Consider the following 15,711-nt stretch of genomic DNA (forward strand, 5'->3'; position numbering starts at 1 on the left):
CACAATGCCACCTGCCATCCCTACAGCTACAGGTAGGGAAACCAGGTAATAACGAACATTCTTCTCCTGACAGGGGACAGAAATAAACCGTAAGTCCTTGACTTGTTGAATATGTGTATAGTAGGCGTCATAGGACTTGCTCATCACAAGAAAATTTTGATAATAAAAATAAATACTTCGGGGAACATTAAGTAAAGTTTTCCTTGATCGTAAGCCCGCCACAATCGCGATTTGAAAACATCGAATGTAAATAATGCAAAATAAGACCGTGGACTAGTGATTAATTAGTGTGTGACTTTGTTTATTGAGTGCGATAACGGGGCATTTGCTTATTAATCCCCTTTTTTGTTGATATACGGCATTTACATATGCCTATTTATTGACGTGTGTATGTACATATCGAATTAATACACAGTAGAGCTGCTTTCAATACGCAAATAATGTAGTAAAACCTTAAATCAGGTGTCAACTGAATGTTATGCGCATGCAAGCGCTTAATTGATTACCCATAAACCGTTAGTCAACCAACGGACAACAGGATCTTTCATGTTTACCTAGCAAGCACACACAAGCGCACACACCCATCCGTGACATTTACCAGCATTAGTATGCGTATGTGTGTGTGTGAGTGGGAGGAAATTGTTTTGTGTGTGGGAATGCAATTTTCAATCTTGGCTTTATTGCAGATTGACCGAAATACCCCCCATTTCAACCTTTCCATTTTCCATCATCTCTGTGTGCGGGAATAATCAATACTGCACACATACTGAGGCAACAGCAGCAGCAACAACAACAACACGGCATAATGGTGTGGTCTAGTGATAAGCAGCAACAGTAGGGCCACAGCCCGCCCCCATCCCCCGCCTACCGCTCACCGGCAAACGAGCAGGAATTCCGGCAAACAGGAGCAGCCACAAATAGCAATTACCATCGCACAACTCAAATTTCCCGTCACTCCTCCATCATTCTGACAACGAAGGTGGCAATAATGTCACGCGAGGAGCGCAAACCCATCGTTAGTTCATCGAGCAGCAGCACCTTCAGCAGCGGCGATGACGAAGTGCATCCTGTGGTGCGACGGCGCAGCACCCGGGACACGGAGCTCGCTGCCCACCAGAAGGATGCCGGTTGCTGTGATCCGACGAGCACGCCACATCGATTCCTGGCCCTGCTCTTTATGTGCCTCATGGGTTTTGGTAAGAAGTGGATTCCTTTTTAATGGGTGATAAATTCCCATTTGAAACTTTTATATATCAACTCTATCACTCTATCAACAAGCTTGAGACCAAACCTAATTAAAGAAGTCTTTTATAGGTTCCTATTTTTGCTACGATAATCCCGGCGCTTTGCAGGACGTTTTCCAAAAGGAACTGCAACTCAGCTCCACCGAGTTTACGCTGATTTACTCCATCTACTCGTGGCCAAATATCGTGCTTTGCTTTGTGGGCGGCTTTCTTATCGACCGGGTGTTTGGCATCCGCCTGGGCACCATTATCTACATGCTGATCGTGCTCGTCGGCCAGCTGATCTTCGCCACCGGCGGAGTCCTGGGCCACTTCTGGTTGATGATCGTGGGACGCTTTGTGTTCGGCATCGGGGCTGAGTCGCTGGCTGTGGCCCAAAACAGCTATGCGGTGCTTTGGTTCAAGGGCAAGGAGATAAACATGGTCTTTGGACTGCAGTTGTCGGTGGCCCGCTTCGGCAGTACCGTCAACTTTTGGATTATGCAACCTTTGTATGGATACGTCTCGAAATCCTATTCTGGCTACAAGGGACTGGGCGTGGCCCTGTTCCTGGCTTCCTCCACGTGCGTTATGTCCCTGATTTGCACCCTGATTCTAGGTAGGATTGGTTGTATATATGAAAATCAGTTTATGTTAAACCACTTTCCCCTTCACCTAGGTTGGATGGATAAGCGCGCGGAGAGAATCCTTAAGCGGAATAATAATCCTGGTGGAGAACTGGCCAAATTGAGCGATATAGTCACCTTCAAGTTGGACTTCTGGATGGTGTCTGTGGTCTGTGTGGCCTACTACGTTGCCATCTTTCCCTTCGTGGCTCTAGGCCAGGCCTTCTTCGTGAGCAAATTCCACATGACTCCGGATGAGGCGAACACGGTCAACTCGATTGTCTACCTGATCTCTGCCATTGCATCGCCTCTGTTTGGATTTGTGATTGACAAGGTCGGAAGGAATGTGACCTGGGTGTTTTGTGCCACTATCTCCACGCTGCTAGGCCACTTCCTGCTGACCTTTACCCACTTGGATCCGTACATCGGAATGAGCATAATGGGACTGTCCTATTCCATGTTGGCTGCCAGCCTCTGGCCTCTGGTTTCCTTGATTGTGCCCGAGTATCAGCTGGGCACTGCATATGGCTTGTAAGATCACTAATCTGCCAGGTTTTTGGATTGTTTTAACTCTTGAATTGTTTCTTCTACAGCTGTCAGTCTGTGCAGAATCTGGGACTAGCGGTGGTGACTATTGTAGCGGGCATTATTGTGGACAGCAGCGGTGGCAGTCACTTCTGGTTGCAGATTTTCTTCATGGCCTTCCTGCTGGGTAAGGCTCTGCTCTTCTCATATCTTGGGCTGAATACAGGTTAAACCTATCACATTTTCTAGTCTCCCTGCTGGCCACCTGTGCGATTTGGGCCTACAACCGCAAGCATCAGGGTAATTTGAACATGTCACCTGCTCAGCGGGCCACATACCACACATCGATGTACGTGAATATTGAGTCGAGTTGAGCATGCTATTGATGTCTTGATGTTTCGATGTTGTGTTCTAATCCCCTATCTGATGACACACCACCGCATCAGCCCCTGACTAATTAACATTCTCTTTCTAAATGTATTTGCTTTGTGTACATGCCAAAAGCGCGATGCAGTGCCCCCAAGTGAACAGACGGCCTTTATTGGGCAACTATGTGCAATAGATCGATTATCTGTTACTAACCAATTACCAATTGTGATGCTAATGCCATCTCTCTACCCTTGACTTGTTATGCAACTTGGAGCACATTCTGCTAACCGCACAATCGACGTGGTCATTCGATCTGTTTAACTCCTAGCCAACATTCTATGATACATATCAAACTTTAAACTATTGTTATATTTATTTTTTGTTGTGTGTGATATTAAATAAATTTATGTAAATGTACATTAACCAAATTAAATAACGAAACCGATGCGTTTTGGGTGAAAGACGGTGTGTGAGAAAGATGCAGTATTTGATCTTGATTCCATTTTATTTCCTTGCAAATATCTTTTTGAAGAATAAATGATTTGTATTTGTACAAAATAAATAAAATAAATTAACTAAAGCATAAACAGAAATTCAAAGAATTTGGTGTGGTTTCCGTCTCGTTGCATTTCCACATGAATTTAACAAAAATAGTATAAAAATTTCTATGATGCATAGACTAGAGAAAACAAAATACAATTTCAAATCTTGAAAACTGATATTCAGCACAAGTCACAAAAGAATTATAAAATAATAATAAAGACATAGATGAATTAATACATTTCTTTTTCCGTTTTGAGAATTATTTGGTTGGGAGAAACAAAGTTTGCGTAAGGATGAGAAACAAATTTCAAACTAAAAATGTGTCATTCTCTATTGAGTTACTAAAAATGCATTCCATTTCATTTGGGCCATTAAAGTTAGGGCCGCTTTCGAGGCTTTTCATTTAGCTGCATTTTGTAAATTAGTACATACTGGGAAGTCCGATTCCCATTTCGCTTGAACTTAACTAAGAGCTTCGTTGAATTTTCTAGTTATTTTGAAAGTTTTGATTATTTTCGTTGGTAATTTCTACGGTTAGTATGCATGTTTTTTTAAATTTTTTTTTGTTTGGTCGTTTTGAGTTTGCGATTGTTAAATGAGGCCATGGCCAAAAGCATTGAAGCATAGTGCATCTTCGACTGGGAGCAGACACTGCACCCCGGACATTGATAGCATATTATCTATATTGTCAGTTTAAGCCGCTCGATTGATTGCGCTATTCATCCAGAGTCTCGATTTCATCGGCTGCCACAATGTCACGCTTGGCGGCCGTCTTAATGCTGGCCAGATACTTATCACCATCGAAGCGCTGGCTCTCATCCTGCAGATCCTGTTGTCAAACAAAGAAAGGGGTTAATAGCAGATTGCAAAATAATAAAGTGGCCGCCAACAATAGGGACAAGCTTACCTGGGATAGACATATGTACATATGGAGCAGTTTAGTAACTAAGTTAGCCATTTGGAGTGGTTTGGTGGACGTGCTTTGGATGAGTTAGCAGCTCATGTTATGATATTTCGGTGGTAAAACACAATTTACAATGTACAATGTATGCGGTGAGAAAGTTAAACCCAGCCAAGCTTTGTTACGGACTTTGAAAGCCCTGTTTATTAGTTAATATAAATCGTATTGAATATGTGTTTGGGGATAAAACGCTTAAGCCTACGTTTGTTATAAGTCTTAATAAAACATTAATTACAGCTTTGTAAATGTTGGTTTGAATTCGAGAAAGTTTGTTAGTGGTTAAACGGTTTTAACCGCGTCTCCAGCTTATTCTTAGCGACGACTTAATCTGTTTCACAGCCAAAACACAGATTCTCCCTATAGTTACATTTTAATTTCAATGCATTAGATGTATTGTTACGTCTAAGACTAGCGAACAGTTTCACTTAGCAATTGTTTTGGTTTCGTTGGTATGTCGTTAATTATATGACTGGATGCTGATGATAATGCTATTGACTCGATTCATTATCAAGTACTTCATGGTTCACCTTCTTTGATAATAAGTAATATAAAATTAAAAGCTAGAATACTGTCATGAGATGACTGAAAAAGAAAAGCCTATCTGTGGCTGAGATTCAATAATACGTATTCCGGCTACGTAATCAAATGAAATAAAGTTAGAAATAGACCCGGTTATTATTCGATTCTGTTTCGCACAGTGCCATGGAAAATTCATCGTCCTCGCAGTAGCGTTGAAAAATTGCTTTCACTTGGGATGAGTGATAGTTAGACTGGCGATTCTTTCCCTGTGGTGCCCCCGATTTACCCACAGTATTCGTTATGATTTGCAATTGCTTGTTATACAGGTTTCGATCGGACACGGCCGATGTTTTGGGAAGGCGACGGGTCTCGCGATCGGCGATGATCCCTTTTGATTGCTTGTTAGTGACGGTTATGGGATTGTCTGCTGACGCCTCGACAGCAGCTCCTCCAACGGCGGTGCTGATGATATTGGTGTTCGGGGTGGAGGTTATTGAATTTATAGCCGGCAAATGTGTTATTACTGATGAGTTAGGTGCACTGGCGATGGTGGTATCGGGGGTGTTCGTAGAGTAAGCAATACGGTCGACTGAGCCATCGAACGGCGAAATTACCTTGTTGCGTAGAATCGAGGGCGTTGTCTCCTGCATCTTTTGCCAGTCGGTGGGCAAAGCCCAGGCGTGCGGACTCATGGAGTAGTAGATCAAGTGTTCAATATCGTAAGAAACGCGAGCTGTAATTTATGGTTATGCATCAAACACTTAGTTCACTTCAATTATCTGTTTAAACTGGTTTAAACATGTACAAAGGATTTAATCTTACATGCATTGCTTTTCAAGGGATTGGGGCCTGCCAATTCGTCCACGTCAAACTTTTCGCGAGCTCCCTTGGTCTCCGGTGTGGACTCCTTGCGCGAAAAGTGGCTGCGACGCGATCTGGCCAGGCCATTCTGATTGTTAGTCAATGATCCTCCATTGCTGGGCTCTGCGAACACCTCGTCGTCGCCTTCACAATTATTGTTGGTTGCCGAGGAAGCGGCGTAATTCAGTCCAATGCCGCTGTCCGTTCCAGGCAGCAAAAATTGCGGCGGCCCGGCTCCGGGAAGCGGAGTCGATGGCGTGGTCACTGGGCTCACCAACGAAGTGCCGTCGAATGCGGCGCCAGCCTCAATGGAGGCCAGAAACTCCGAGCTGCTAAAATAGTCATCGAGCACGAGTTTCGCCACCTTGAAAGCACAGTTGATTTAATAGATTTCAGAATTGAAAACTGGCACATTACTCACGCGCACTAGTTCGCAGCAGTCGCCGGTAATCTTGATCAGGTGCTGGCCCACGTTGACCGTGAACTTGTATTCACCTACGGAAGCATCGTTTGTGGAATATGAGTGCATAAGCAGCTGTTGATTGGGACGCAAGACTTTACCGGCAGCGGCTGTCGCCTGAGCATGTGCCGCCGCTGCTGCTGCGGCGGCTACTGCGGCGACCTGCTGCTGCTGCTGCTGCTGTTGGTGTTGCTGGTGATGCGTTTGGTGGTGCATCTGCTGCGAGATCTGCTGTGCAGCAGCAGTGGCAGTCATGAAGTTTTGGGCCGAGTTGAAACTTAGCCGGTTGGCCAAACTGCTTCCGGTTGGAGTCCTTGGCTGCACAATGGCGTCGTCTGAGTTGGACGAGTTAAGCGAGGAGCAGGATCCTCCAGCGCCAGGAGCAGGTTCCAGGCGCACCGGCGAGGCGTTGCGACGGATGGTGTCCTCCATCAGTTGTTTGGCATAGCTGTCGTACGAAGAAAACATTTTTAAGTAATAGTCTAATAATTTAAGTTCATTTACATTACTCACTTAATTTTATCCTCGGCTGGACCAGTAATCTGTACCAAACGCTCCTTGGCACCCGGGTTGACTAATGAAAATATGGCATTAATAAATTTGGCCAAAAAGGCTTTTATAATTATGAAAAATAATTAAGATGCAAACACATTTAAAAACAAAATGCTTTGAGGATGCATATATACAGTATGAAAATTAGTGTTTAACAAATTTCTTTAACAATCAACTTGGGACATGCGAATTTCTATTTAGTAAATTTCGTGACAGCCACCAGGCATTAATTGAGTGGAATAAGCGTGCCAAATGAAATGCGGGTGCGGTGAGGTGCAATTAAAACCAGCTTTCTGGAGTTACCTCTTTGAAACGATATTATGGTTTCGCTTAGCTCCTCGATCATGTGCACGCGACGCCCCTTGATGCCCATGACTTTGTGGCCACGGGAATGGAGGAATACATTATTTAAAACCATTTCTTATAGATCTGTGTGCTCCAGAACACTCCTCAGCTGATCAGAAACCTACCTTTGCCGGAGTCGGCGTTGCGAATCACGACCTCGTCCTTGCAGTACGTCTTGCCGGGAATCTTGGTCGGTTTGGGGAATTTTCCCGAGTTACGGATGACCTCACCGGGTGGCAGCAACATGTGCTGCTGGGCGGGTGTGCCCACGGCCGCAATGGCAGCAGCTTGGGCGGCTGCAGCTGCAGATGCCGCATTGAAGACGGCGGCAGCGGCGGCTGCGGCTCCAACGTTAACACCACCTACACCGCCGCTGACGCCGAATGTGGGGGAGGTGCTGAAGGCGCCAGGCTGCACGCCAGCATCGTACTGATATTCCGAGGGCAGCTGCAAAACAAGGAATGACCATTAGAAACTATAGCAATTAGGTGCTACTACTAGGTACTACTCACCTCCACGTTGGAGATCTGCTGCTTGGACTTGTAGTACGCAATTGTGTCGTCATTGTCCCAGCTCTTGGCGCGCAGCTCGATGAGCTCGAGCAGCTTGAGGCGCGTCGTTATGTTCAGCCGTTCGTCCTGCGAAGCGTTGCGGAAAACGACGAAGGCGCGGTCCAGTGTATCCTTGGACACCGCCTCCAGTTGCGGTCCATGCACCCGGAGGTTGTGCAGGAGCAGCGTGATCGAGTCCGGCGTGGTGTTGCACGACTGCAGGCCCACGGTCACGCTGTCTATCAACTGGATGAGCTCCTCGATCACCAGGTAGCTGTTCTTCAACGACGATCGCGATTGTGTCTTCAGTGGGCGTGGCGCCTCAATGTTTTTCACGACGCGTCCCAGATGTGTGTGGGCCATTGTCGGGATTCGTTGGATTCGATATCGTCTCGCGATGAAGTCTAAAGGTTGTCCTGCCTGGTGTCCGGATTTGCTGATTTCAGCTTGTTGTCTGCTTACTTGTTCGTTCGTTTAAATGTGGTTGAAGAATTGTTAAAAAAAAATCGTAGAAGCTGTTTTCCGCACCTCCCCCTGCAAGTGCAAGAAAGGTTAGTGAATGCTCAAATATATTGTTTATATATATATTTTTATACTATTTTTTTTCTATTTATAACTTGGAAGTAATGGTCGACCGCATGGATAACTCTTGGCTTCTTAGGATATGGAAATAGGCCTCATTTTTGAGTGAATCTGAAGTATTGCGACGCACAGCTCTTGTATATCTTTGGCCTTAACGATGTGCACGTTTGATAAGCGGCTTTAGCTGATAACACCGCGATTTATCTATAGTTTAGTGGCTAATTAACCCATTGGCGCCTTCTGCGCGGCTTCCGCTGAGTCAATCGGTGCGAAGTTCCAACGCGAAATATGTAAATAATTGATGAAAATTGTTTGCATAAATGGGAACGACACACGGACGACCATTTGTGTTATTTCAGTTCGACTTTCGCTCCATGCGAACTCATCATCTTTTTGAATATCACTTACAACCGCTGCAGCAACAGCAACAACAACGACAAACAAATGGGCAACTAAAACAGCTAACAGAAATATTACAAAAAACTGAAATTGTCCGTGGGAGGGAGAAAGAGAGGGAGGCGATCGCTCTATTGAATCATATGTCGAGAATAGCAACAACAAGAATTGCCTCTGCCGACGTCGACGCAGGCAGCGCAGCTGGCCCCCGTTGGGCGTAGAACAAAAAGGAAGTTAAATTTCACAAAACCTTCTTTAAACATCCATATATGTTATCCGTTTATGATCAAAATAGTCTGTGAAATTGAGTAATATTGCGATGGCACTGGCCGCATTTCGTTAAAATGGGCAAACTACGCGTTTTGCTGGCGACCGACTTTTCACTCTCTTTCTAAGAACTTGAACGTTTAGTCCTCTTCTCGCTTATTGTTTACTTTATTGGCCGATTGAAAAGCCTATTTAAACGGCGTATTTTCCATCGTTATTTTCATTAAATTACTAAGGCTTACCAAAACCAAAATCTCTGCGACTGCGACTAAAATCGTTTTTTACGGGTGGGTGTTGCCACCTGGTCGAACACCTTAGATTTTAGAGATGCGCAACAGCTATCTGTTGAAGTCCCGTTCACGTAAAAGCGCAGTAAAAAAGCTCGCATCAATTACGCATCACAGGTGCGTTCGTTTTACAAATTGTACTTGAATGTTAATATAATATAATTACAACGAAATCAGATAACTATCACTGATAACCCTCATTTCACAATGGTATCTAAACGCTAGGCAAAAACTATTCATGGGCGGATATGTATGCACGTGATTAAACATTTGCATTAGATTACATTACGTTGGACATTTATATATAGCTATTTAAACTACAAATACAAATTTATTGTTTAATCGGAAAGTATACATTATAATTGTTGAAATCGCAAGTTACTTTACCAAGACAACAAGCAGCCTCATTAAAATACTTCAGGGGAAACTCCCTAAAATTGTAAAAAGGAAAATATCGATAGAAAATATCGACTGTCCGTCCCTTCAATTGATTGTTATTGAAATTTTTTTTTTGCCATCGCCAAGTAAAAACGAAATAAAATTGTATTGATATATTCATAACTAGCATTTCCGAACTTTAAGGTCGCTGCGGGAATATGTCTGAGAACGAGGACTTGGAGGCGGCATCAGAGGATTCCAAGGAAGGCGTTATAGAGTCCGTCAAAGATGATACAAAACCGCTGCAGATGTCGTTTGCAGATTGGAAGAAATGCAAAGAGGCATTGAAACCGGATACTAAAAACGGACCACAGCGGAGCCACAATAACAATGGCTCCAACAACAATTACAACAACGGACGTAAACAATGGTCTTCGAATAACAACAACCACTTCCAAGGAGGCGGAGGGCCGCAAAGCTACCAGGACAGAAACTATGCTCCACTGAACAGACCTCCTCCACTTCCGATGCAGCTGATGAACATGGGCTTTGGTGGCAATTTCGGACCTGGTCCCGGACCCTGCGGTCCACCAATGGGACCTGGAGGACCTTGTGGTCCCATGAACAATATGGGCCCCGGTGGTCCAGTGGGCTTTGGAGGACCCGGTTGTTCTGGGCCCCGGAGGAATCACAACCAGCGACCGCTGCAGCCGCCTCCGTTTTGGGAGGACATGATGTCGCCGCAACACAGACCACCACCAATCCAACCGCCCATGCCTAAGTGCCCCAGCTTGTGGAATTTGGTGCCCAAGGAGCGGGGAATACAAAACAATCGCAGCAATCAAAACCAGAATAACAAGAAATTCAAGGCGAATAATCGCAGCAACACTGACACAGATACCAAGCTAATGCCTCCGCCCCCGCCGCCAACTAATGGCAATAATTCGCCGCCGAACGGAGAAGCGCAGCCCTCCAAAAAGCCCAAGCGCAGCGGCACATTTGTCCAGGTCAACGGCCAATGGATCCAGAAGCCAGAGGCACCACTTCCGCTCGAGGATGCGCCGCCGGGTACAAAGGAAGAGCGCCAGCGTCAGTGGAAGGAGTACCGTATGGCCATGAAACCGTTCAAAAACCGTGAGTTCCACAACTGGAAGCGAACGGTGCAGCGCTTGGGGAAGCTGCCGCGGGACCAGCTGGACGAGCAGCAACTAGAACGACTACAGAAGGCCGAGGAGTACATAGTAGCCCATAAGGCGATGCTGACGGTGAAGCATGCAGAGCGCTGGGTGCAGCAGGACAACAAGCATGAAAAGGGCCAAGTGTTCGTGCGCAAGTCATCCAACATCGGCTTGTGGGACACGCCCAAGGAGAGACCGCCGAATGGGTATGCGTCGATGCATGATTTCAAGAAGCAGCAAATGGATAAGTTCTTCGGTCCCGGCCGTGCCATCAAAGGCGGTACAGATCTCTCCGTCATTGGAACCTTAGCGCCGCCTCCGCCGCCACCTGACACCCCTCCACAGATTACCAACTACTGGCCCTCTGGGAGTACCAACAACACGGGGTCCAACTCCAATCCCTCGTACTTCAGCCACTACAGCAACAACTTTGTCAAGGGTTCTACTCTGCTGCCGCCCTAGAATAGCTATCCGAAATTAACCCAGGGCGTGGGTTTTCTCATACACTATCCAATTGCATGTCACATGCATAAAATTGTACAATTTTTAAACCAAGTTCAGCAATTACTTCATCATCCTGGATCGACGGACATCGGCATTTGTATTCAGATAAATGTAACAAAATCAACTTGACAATACTATGACTATTACTTGGTTTTGCGACTGCGTCGCGGCTGGGATTCGTCCAGAGGCGGAAGGCCAAGGAGTTGGCGCCGCTCCCGCTTGCCACGCAGAATGGCCTCCTTGAAGAGGTTGCAATAGAGTTCCACTGCGGCGGGCGAGTCATCGTTGCCGGGCACTGGATAGCTGATCAGGTTGGGATTGCAGTTGCTGTCCACAATGCCAATCGTTGGTATGGCCATTTTGGCGGCGTCACGAACTGCCGTGTGCTGAGCCATTACGTTGTTCTGAGTGTTGAGGAAGATGCAAAGATCGGGCAGCCGGGTGACCGCATCGAATTGCACATTGGCATTGGTGAAGATGCCGCCGCGCCAGAAGCGAGTGTGTGAGAATTCACCGGCTTCCTGGGCCTTCCGCTCCACGAGATGTGAGTTCATGGCGTTGCGGTTGAAGAACAGAATTATGCCATCCCGGAAGGCGATGTGTGCGGCAAAGTTGAGAGCTTCGCGCAGATGTGACGCCGTCTTGTCCAGATCGAAGATCAGGTGGCCAAGGCGACTGCCGAACAAGTAAGGACGCATGCGGTCGTCCAGGGAGCCCTCCTTGTGGCCATAGTGCACTCGGGCATTGAAGAGGTCGCGCACGGTGAACAGGTTGTGCACTTTGAAGTAGTCCGGGTGCTTTAGAATCCGCTGTTCCACAAGGGCGATGTCCTCCGGTTCTGTTTCCACCGATTGCTCCGGTTGTGTGCTCTGCAGACGTCGTGGCAGACCGCACATCTGCCCAAAACGGGGTACTACCAAGGGAATTCATATATAACTCCGTTTCCTTTCTGTTTTAATTGATTACTTACGGTTGGCAAGCGATTTTCTCAACATTTTGGAGCGGCTCGTGTTTTCATAACCTATGTTCTTCTTCTTCTCTTTGGTTTTTGGTAAACAGCTGTTGCCAGTGTTGTACAGAGGTGCTATTAAACAAGAAACAATAATAGATATACAAATTTAATTATAATTATAAAACCTTAAAACCAAAAAAATCATGAATTAATAATATAATTTATATTTACAAAATATAAGAAATACTAAGCAGATTTTCAGCGGAGTTTTCCAGAACATCCCTTATTTCATCATCTGCTTCGCACAGTGTTGGAAAATCCATCCCAGCTGGAATGATTGAGTTGTAAATTTGTGTTTTTGCTAAATATTGGCAAACTGCAATGTTTAGGCGACTGAAATAGTCAAAAGATATCAAAATGGAAGTAGAGCAGACGTCAATCAGGTCGGACACGAACTCCACCTGCGAGTATCTGGACGCAGAGGGCGATCCGGAGTCCCCAAATCTCTATCAAGAGGCGGATCCCGACCAGGAGGCGGAGCAACAGAACCATAGTATTATCTCTGAGCTAAGAGATGGCATGGGCACCACGCGGGACACCAATACCCTCAGTCCGGAACCGGGGCAGGAGAACACGGGACTGGCTGCGTCTGTGGAATCTCTGGCATTGAGCACTTCGACCAGCGCCAAAACAGAGGACTCCATTGGCGGGGGATTGGAGGAGGAGTACGATTACCAGCACGACAGTCTGTGGCAGGGTCAAAAGAAACACATCTTCATACTCAGCGAGGCGGGAAAACCCATTTTCTCGCTACACGGCAATGAGGATAAGCTGGCCACGCTATTCGGTGTCATTCAGGCACTGGTGAGCTTCGTCCAAATGGGCCAGGATGCCATTACGTCCATTCATGCGGGCGGCATCAAGTTCGCTTTCATGCAACGCAGCTCGCTCATCCTGGTAGCTGCCAGCAGGAGCAACATGAGTGTACAGCAGCTGCAACTGCAACTGGGGTGAGTCAATTTTAAAGCCACTGAAGCAATGCTAACTAATGGGAACTTCCCATTCTTTACCAGGGATGTCTACAATCAAATACTGTCTATTCTGACGTACTCACACATGACGAAGATCTTTGAGAGGCGCAAAAACTTTGATCTGAGGAGACTGCTCTCCGGCAGCGAGAGATTGTTCTACAATCTGTTGGCGAACGACAGTAGTAGTGCCAAGGGTAAAGATTCAGTGCATGTTACCTATACTGTTTAATTTATCACTGACTGGTTTTAGTGTCCAACAACATCTTCACATTTTTGACCAACTCAATTCGCGTCTTCCCATTGCCCACAACGATACGATCGCAAATCACCAGCGCCATTCAGAGCAACTGCTCCAAGATCAAGAATCTGGTGTTTGCCGTGCTGATTGCCAATAACAAACTGATAGCACTGGTGCGCATGAAGAAGTACTCCATACATCCGGCTGATCTGCGACTGATCTTCAACCTGGTAGAGTGCTCCGAGTCTTTTAAGAGCTCCGAGAACTGGTCGCCCATTTGCCTGCCCAAGTTCGACATGAATGGATATCTGCATGCGCATGTCTCGTACCTAGCAGATGATTGCCAAGCCTGTTTGCTCCTACTATCCGTGGACAGAGATGCCTTTTTCACACTGGCAGAAGCCAAGGCCAAGATCACGGAGAAGCTCCGCAAAAGCCACTGCTTGGAAGCCATCAACGAGGAGCTGCAGCAGCCGTTTAATGCGAAGCTATACCAACAGGTTGTGGGAATCCCCGAGCTGCGGCACTTTCTGTACAAACCCAAGAGCACAGCGCAACTGCTGTGTCCCATGCTGAGGCATCCGTACAAATCATTGACAGAGCTGGAGCGTCTGGAGGCCATTTACTGCGACTTGCTGCATCGCATCCACAACAGTTCCCGGCCGCTGAAGCTCATCTACGAGATGAAGGAGCGCGAGGTGGTCTTGGCCTGGGCAACCGGAACCTACGAGTTGTACGCCATATTCGAACCGGTTGTGGACAAGGCCACTGTGATCAAGTACGTGGACAAGCTGATCAAGTGGATTGAGAAGGAGTATGACGTGTACTTCATACGAAACCATGCGACATTCTAAGCTTTAGCGCGCATTGCTAGGGCATTGTGAGATATATGACTATTTTTTTATTGCTCTTCTGCCAATCGATCCAGGACAAAGTTGTTGTGCTGCAGTTGTGACGGCGTCTGTTTAACTGAACCTAGTATACCCCAATTACGCATGTACATTTGTAATTTAAAACTTTAAGTAAATTCTTAAACTATATACATCATTTATCTGTGGAACTATAAAATACTGAACTAAGAGTCCTGGCAAAAGGTTAGTGTCGCCGCTAGCGCAATATATCCTTTAAGTACGGACACAAACCAAACCGGTTATCTTCGGGGATGGACTTTTAGAGCCAAAGGACTCGCAGAGAGAGCAGAGAGAGCTTTTGCGGAATCAACAACTTAACGCGCGCACTCGCATCGGCGACACAATGGCAAGGATTACGATGTGAAGGTGCTGGCCGACCACTCGGAGAACACAATTGAGTACAGGACACAAACGCGAACGCACACGCTTCGATTGTGGGCGCTGCCACCGGAAATCCAAAGTTGAACCAGTGCCTGACCGAAAAGAATTACAAAATAATTGCTGAAACCGATGAGTATGTGAAAAATGTGAAAAAACGCGTGGTGGTGGAAAAAAAAATGCCAAGCATAAAATGGAATATTACGGGCCTAACGCCGCGTTTCTTTTTTCCCTATTCAACTTGCTCGAAAAGAAGCAGCTTTTCAACATGCGCCACGCATTTTTTGGGTGTTAAATGCTCGTGTATCTGTCGGTTTTTGCGCGCTTAGCTCTGCGGCGGCATTAATACACACACAAACACGGGGCTTGGACGAAATCCTGCCAGGATATATGCCCGAGTGCATGTGTGTGTGCGTGTCTGTGTTTGTATGTGTGTGTGTGTGTGTGAGACGCCGCTCCGTTAGTTTTGCGCGCGTGTTGGTCTACCCGCTTTCAGTGTGCAAATCGTTTAATTTATGAGCAAAATGTATATTTTTATACGCATTTCTCGTGCATTTCCGTTTCGTATTTCTTTACTTTCCGAATCCTCGTTAATTTGCCGTTCGCCTTTCGAGCCAAATTCGTAGTCCTGAATTAACAATCGGCGGCGCCAGGAGCAGCAGCAACAACAAGGAGTTCCAAAGTTTCACCTTTCCCCACACAAACACCCATACACACACACACACACACACACACACCCACACTCGCACACATTGGAGGCCACAGGATGTCTTTTTGTGTATCCCAGAGTTATTTTGAAAGCAGCGCGTGTAGCAGAAAGAAGGACTGAAAAAAGAGTGGCAGGAGTAGGTGCATGCGAGAGAAGCGAAGGATTCTATTTAAGTCGGGAAAAAGTTTTAGCGCCTTGGACTTTTTATGGCTCTACTTTCGGCCTCCAAACTCCTTGGCTTTAATCAACTTTCCTGGCCGCACAGCAAATGTGGCCAAATTTGATAATTGGCCACATAAAAAGTTAATTGCGAAACTTTAGAAAATATTTTTAAAATATCTCATGGCTTTATTGCACCGCAAAAT

General features: G+C 46.1%; 5 protein-coding genes across 12 annotated transcripts; 3 read left to right on the forward strand and 2 right to left on the reverse strand.

Moving 5' to 3' along the window:
- Positions 1 to 11: 11 nt before the first annotated feature.
- Positions 12 to 3,703, forward strand: LOC122611776 (major facilitator superfamily domain-containing protein 1). 3 transcript variants are annotated; one of them, XM_043785085.1, is made up of 7 exons: positions 12 to 89; positions 687 to 1,196; positions 1,315 to 1,842; positions 1,903 to 2,380; positions 2,443 to 2,561; positions 2,624 to 2,723; positions 2,879 to 3,703. In XM_043785085.1, the coding sequence occupies exons 2-7, from the start codon at positions 989 to 991 to the stop codon at positions 2,934 to 2,936; spliced, it is 1,491 nt and encodes a 496-aa protein (XP_043641020.1). In that variant the 5' UTR covers positions 12 to 89; positions 687 to 988; the 3' UTR covers positions 2,937 to 3,703. The 3 variants fall into 3 exon arrangements, with proteins under 3 accessions (XP_043641020.1, XP_043641022.1, XP_043641021.1); XM_043785087.1 differs by lacking the exon at positions 12 to 89 and adding an exon at positions 230 to 246; XM_043785086.1 differs by lacking the exon at positions 12 to 89 and adding an exon at positions 446 to 624.
- Positions 3,704 to 3,840: 137 nt separating this feature from the next.
- LOC122611775 (eukaryotic translation initiation factor 4E-binding protein Mextli) lies at positions 3,841 to 9,149 on the reverse strand. 6 transcript variants are annotated; one of them, XM_043785083.1, is made up of 10 exons: positions 9,023 to 9,148; positions 7,497 to 8,069; positions 7,110 to 7,431; positions 6,943 to 7,014; positions 6,601 to 6,661; positions 6,189 to 6,535; positions 6,049 to 6,122; positions 5,589 to 5,991; positions 5,381 to 5,499; positions 3,841 to 4,115 (listed from the first exon to the last, which is right to left on the reverse strand). In XM_043785083.1, the coding sequence occupies exons 2-10, from the start codon at positions 7,896 to 7,898 to the stop codon at positions 4,002 to 4,004; spliced, it is 1,914 nt and encodes a 637-aa protein (XP_043641018.1). In that variant the 5' UTR covers positions 7,899 to 8,069; positions 9,023 to 9,148; the 3' UTR covers positions 3,841 to 4,001. The 6 variants fall into 6 exon arrangements, with proteins under 6 accessions (XP_043641018.1, XP_043641016.1, XP_043641019.1 ...); XM_043785081.1 differs by having other exon boundaries at positions 6,049 to 6,535; XM_043785079.1 differs by lacking the exon at positions 3,841 to 4,115 and having other exon boundaries at positions 4,364 to 5,499; positions 9,023 to 9,149.
- A 326-nt stretch (positions 9,150 to 9,475) lies between these two features.
- Positions 9,476 to 11,223, forward strand: LOC122611777. Its single transcript, XM_043785088.1, has 2 exons — positions 9,476 to 9,591; positions 9,650 to 11,223. The coding sequence occupies exon 2, from the start codon at positions 9,664 to 9,666 to the stop codon at positions 11,083 to 11,085; it is 1,422 nt and encodes a 473-aa protein (XP_043641023.1). The 5' UTR covers positions 9,476 to 9,591; positions 9,650 to 9,663; the 3' UTR covers positions 11,086 to 11,223.
- On the reverse strand, positions 11,188 to 12,163 carry LOC122611778 (28S ribosomal protein S2, mitochondrial). Its single transcript, XM_043785089.1, has 2 exons — positions 12,098 to 12,163; positions 11,188 to 12,040 (listed from the first exon to the last, which is right to left on the reverse strand). The coding sequence occupies exons 1-2, from the start codon at positions 12,120 to 12,122 to the stop codon at positions 11,271 to 11,273; spliced, it is 795 nt and encodes a 264-aa protein (XP_043641024.1). The 5' UTR covers positions 12,123 to 12,163; the 3' UTR covers positions 11,188 to 11,270.
- A 238-nt stretch (positions 12,164 to 12,401) lies between these two features.
- Positions 12,402 to 14,393, forward strand: LOC122623101 (vacuolar fusion protein MON1 homolog A). Its single transcript, XM_043802043.1, has 3 exons — positions 12,402 to 13,089; positions 13,153 to 13,304; positions 13,361 to 14,393. Exons 1-3 carry the CDS (start codon positions 12,497 to 12,499, stop codon positions 14,200 to 14,202), a joined length of 1,587 nt encoding a protein of 528 aa, XP_043657978.1. The 5' UTR covers positions 12,402 to 12,496; the 3' UTR covers positions 14,203 to 14,393.
- Positions 14,394 to 15,711: the final 1,318 nt, after the last annotated feature.

This window comes from Drosophila teissieri, chromosome 2L (genome assembly GCF_016746235.2).
Source record: "Drosophila teissieri strain GT53w chromosome 2L, Prin_Dtei_1.1, whole genome shotgun sequence".
NCBI classification, from domain to species: domain Eukaryota; kingdom Metazoa; phylum Arthropoda; class Insecta; order Diptera; family Drosophilidae; genus Drosophila; species Drosophila teissieri.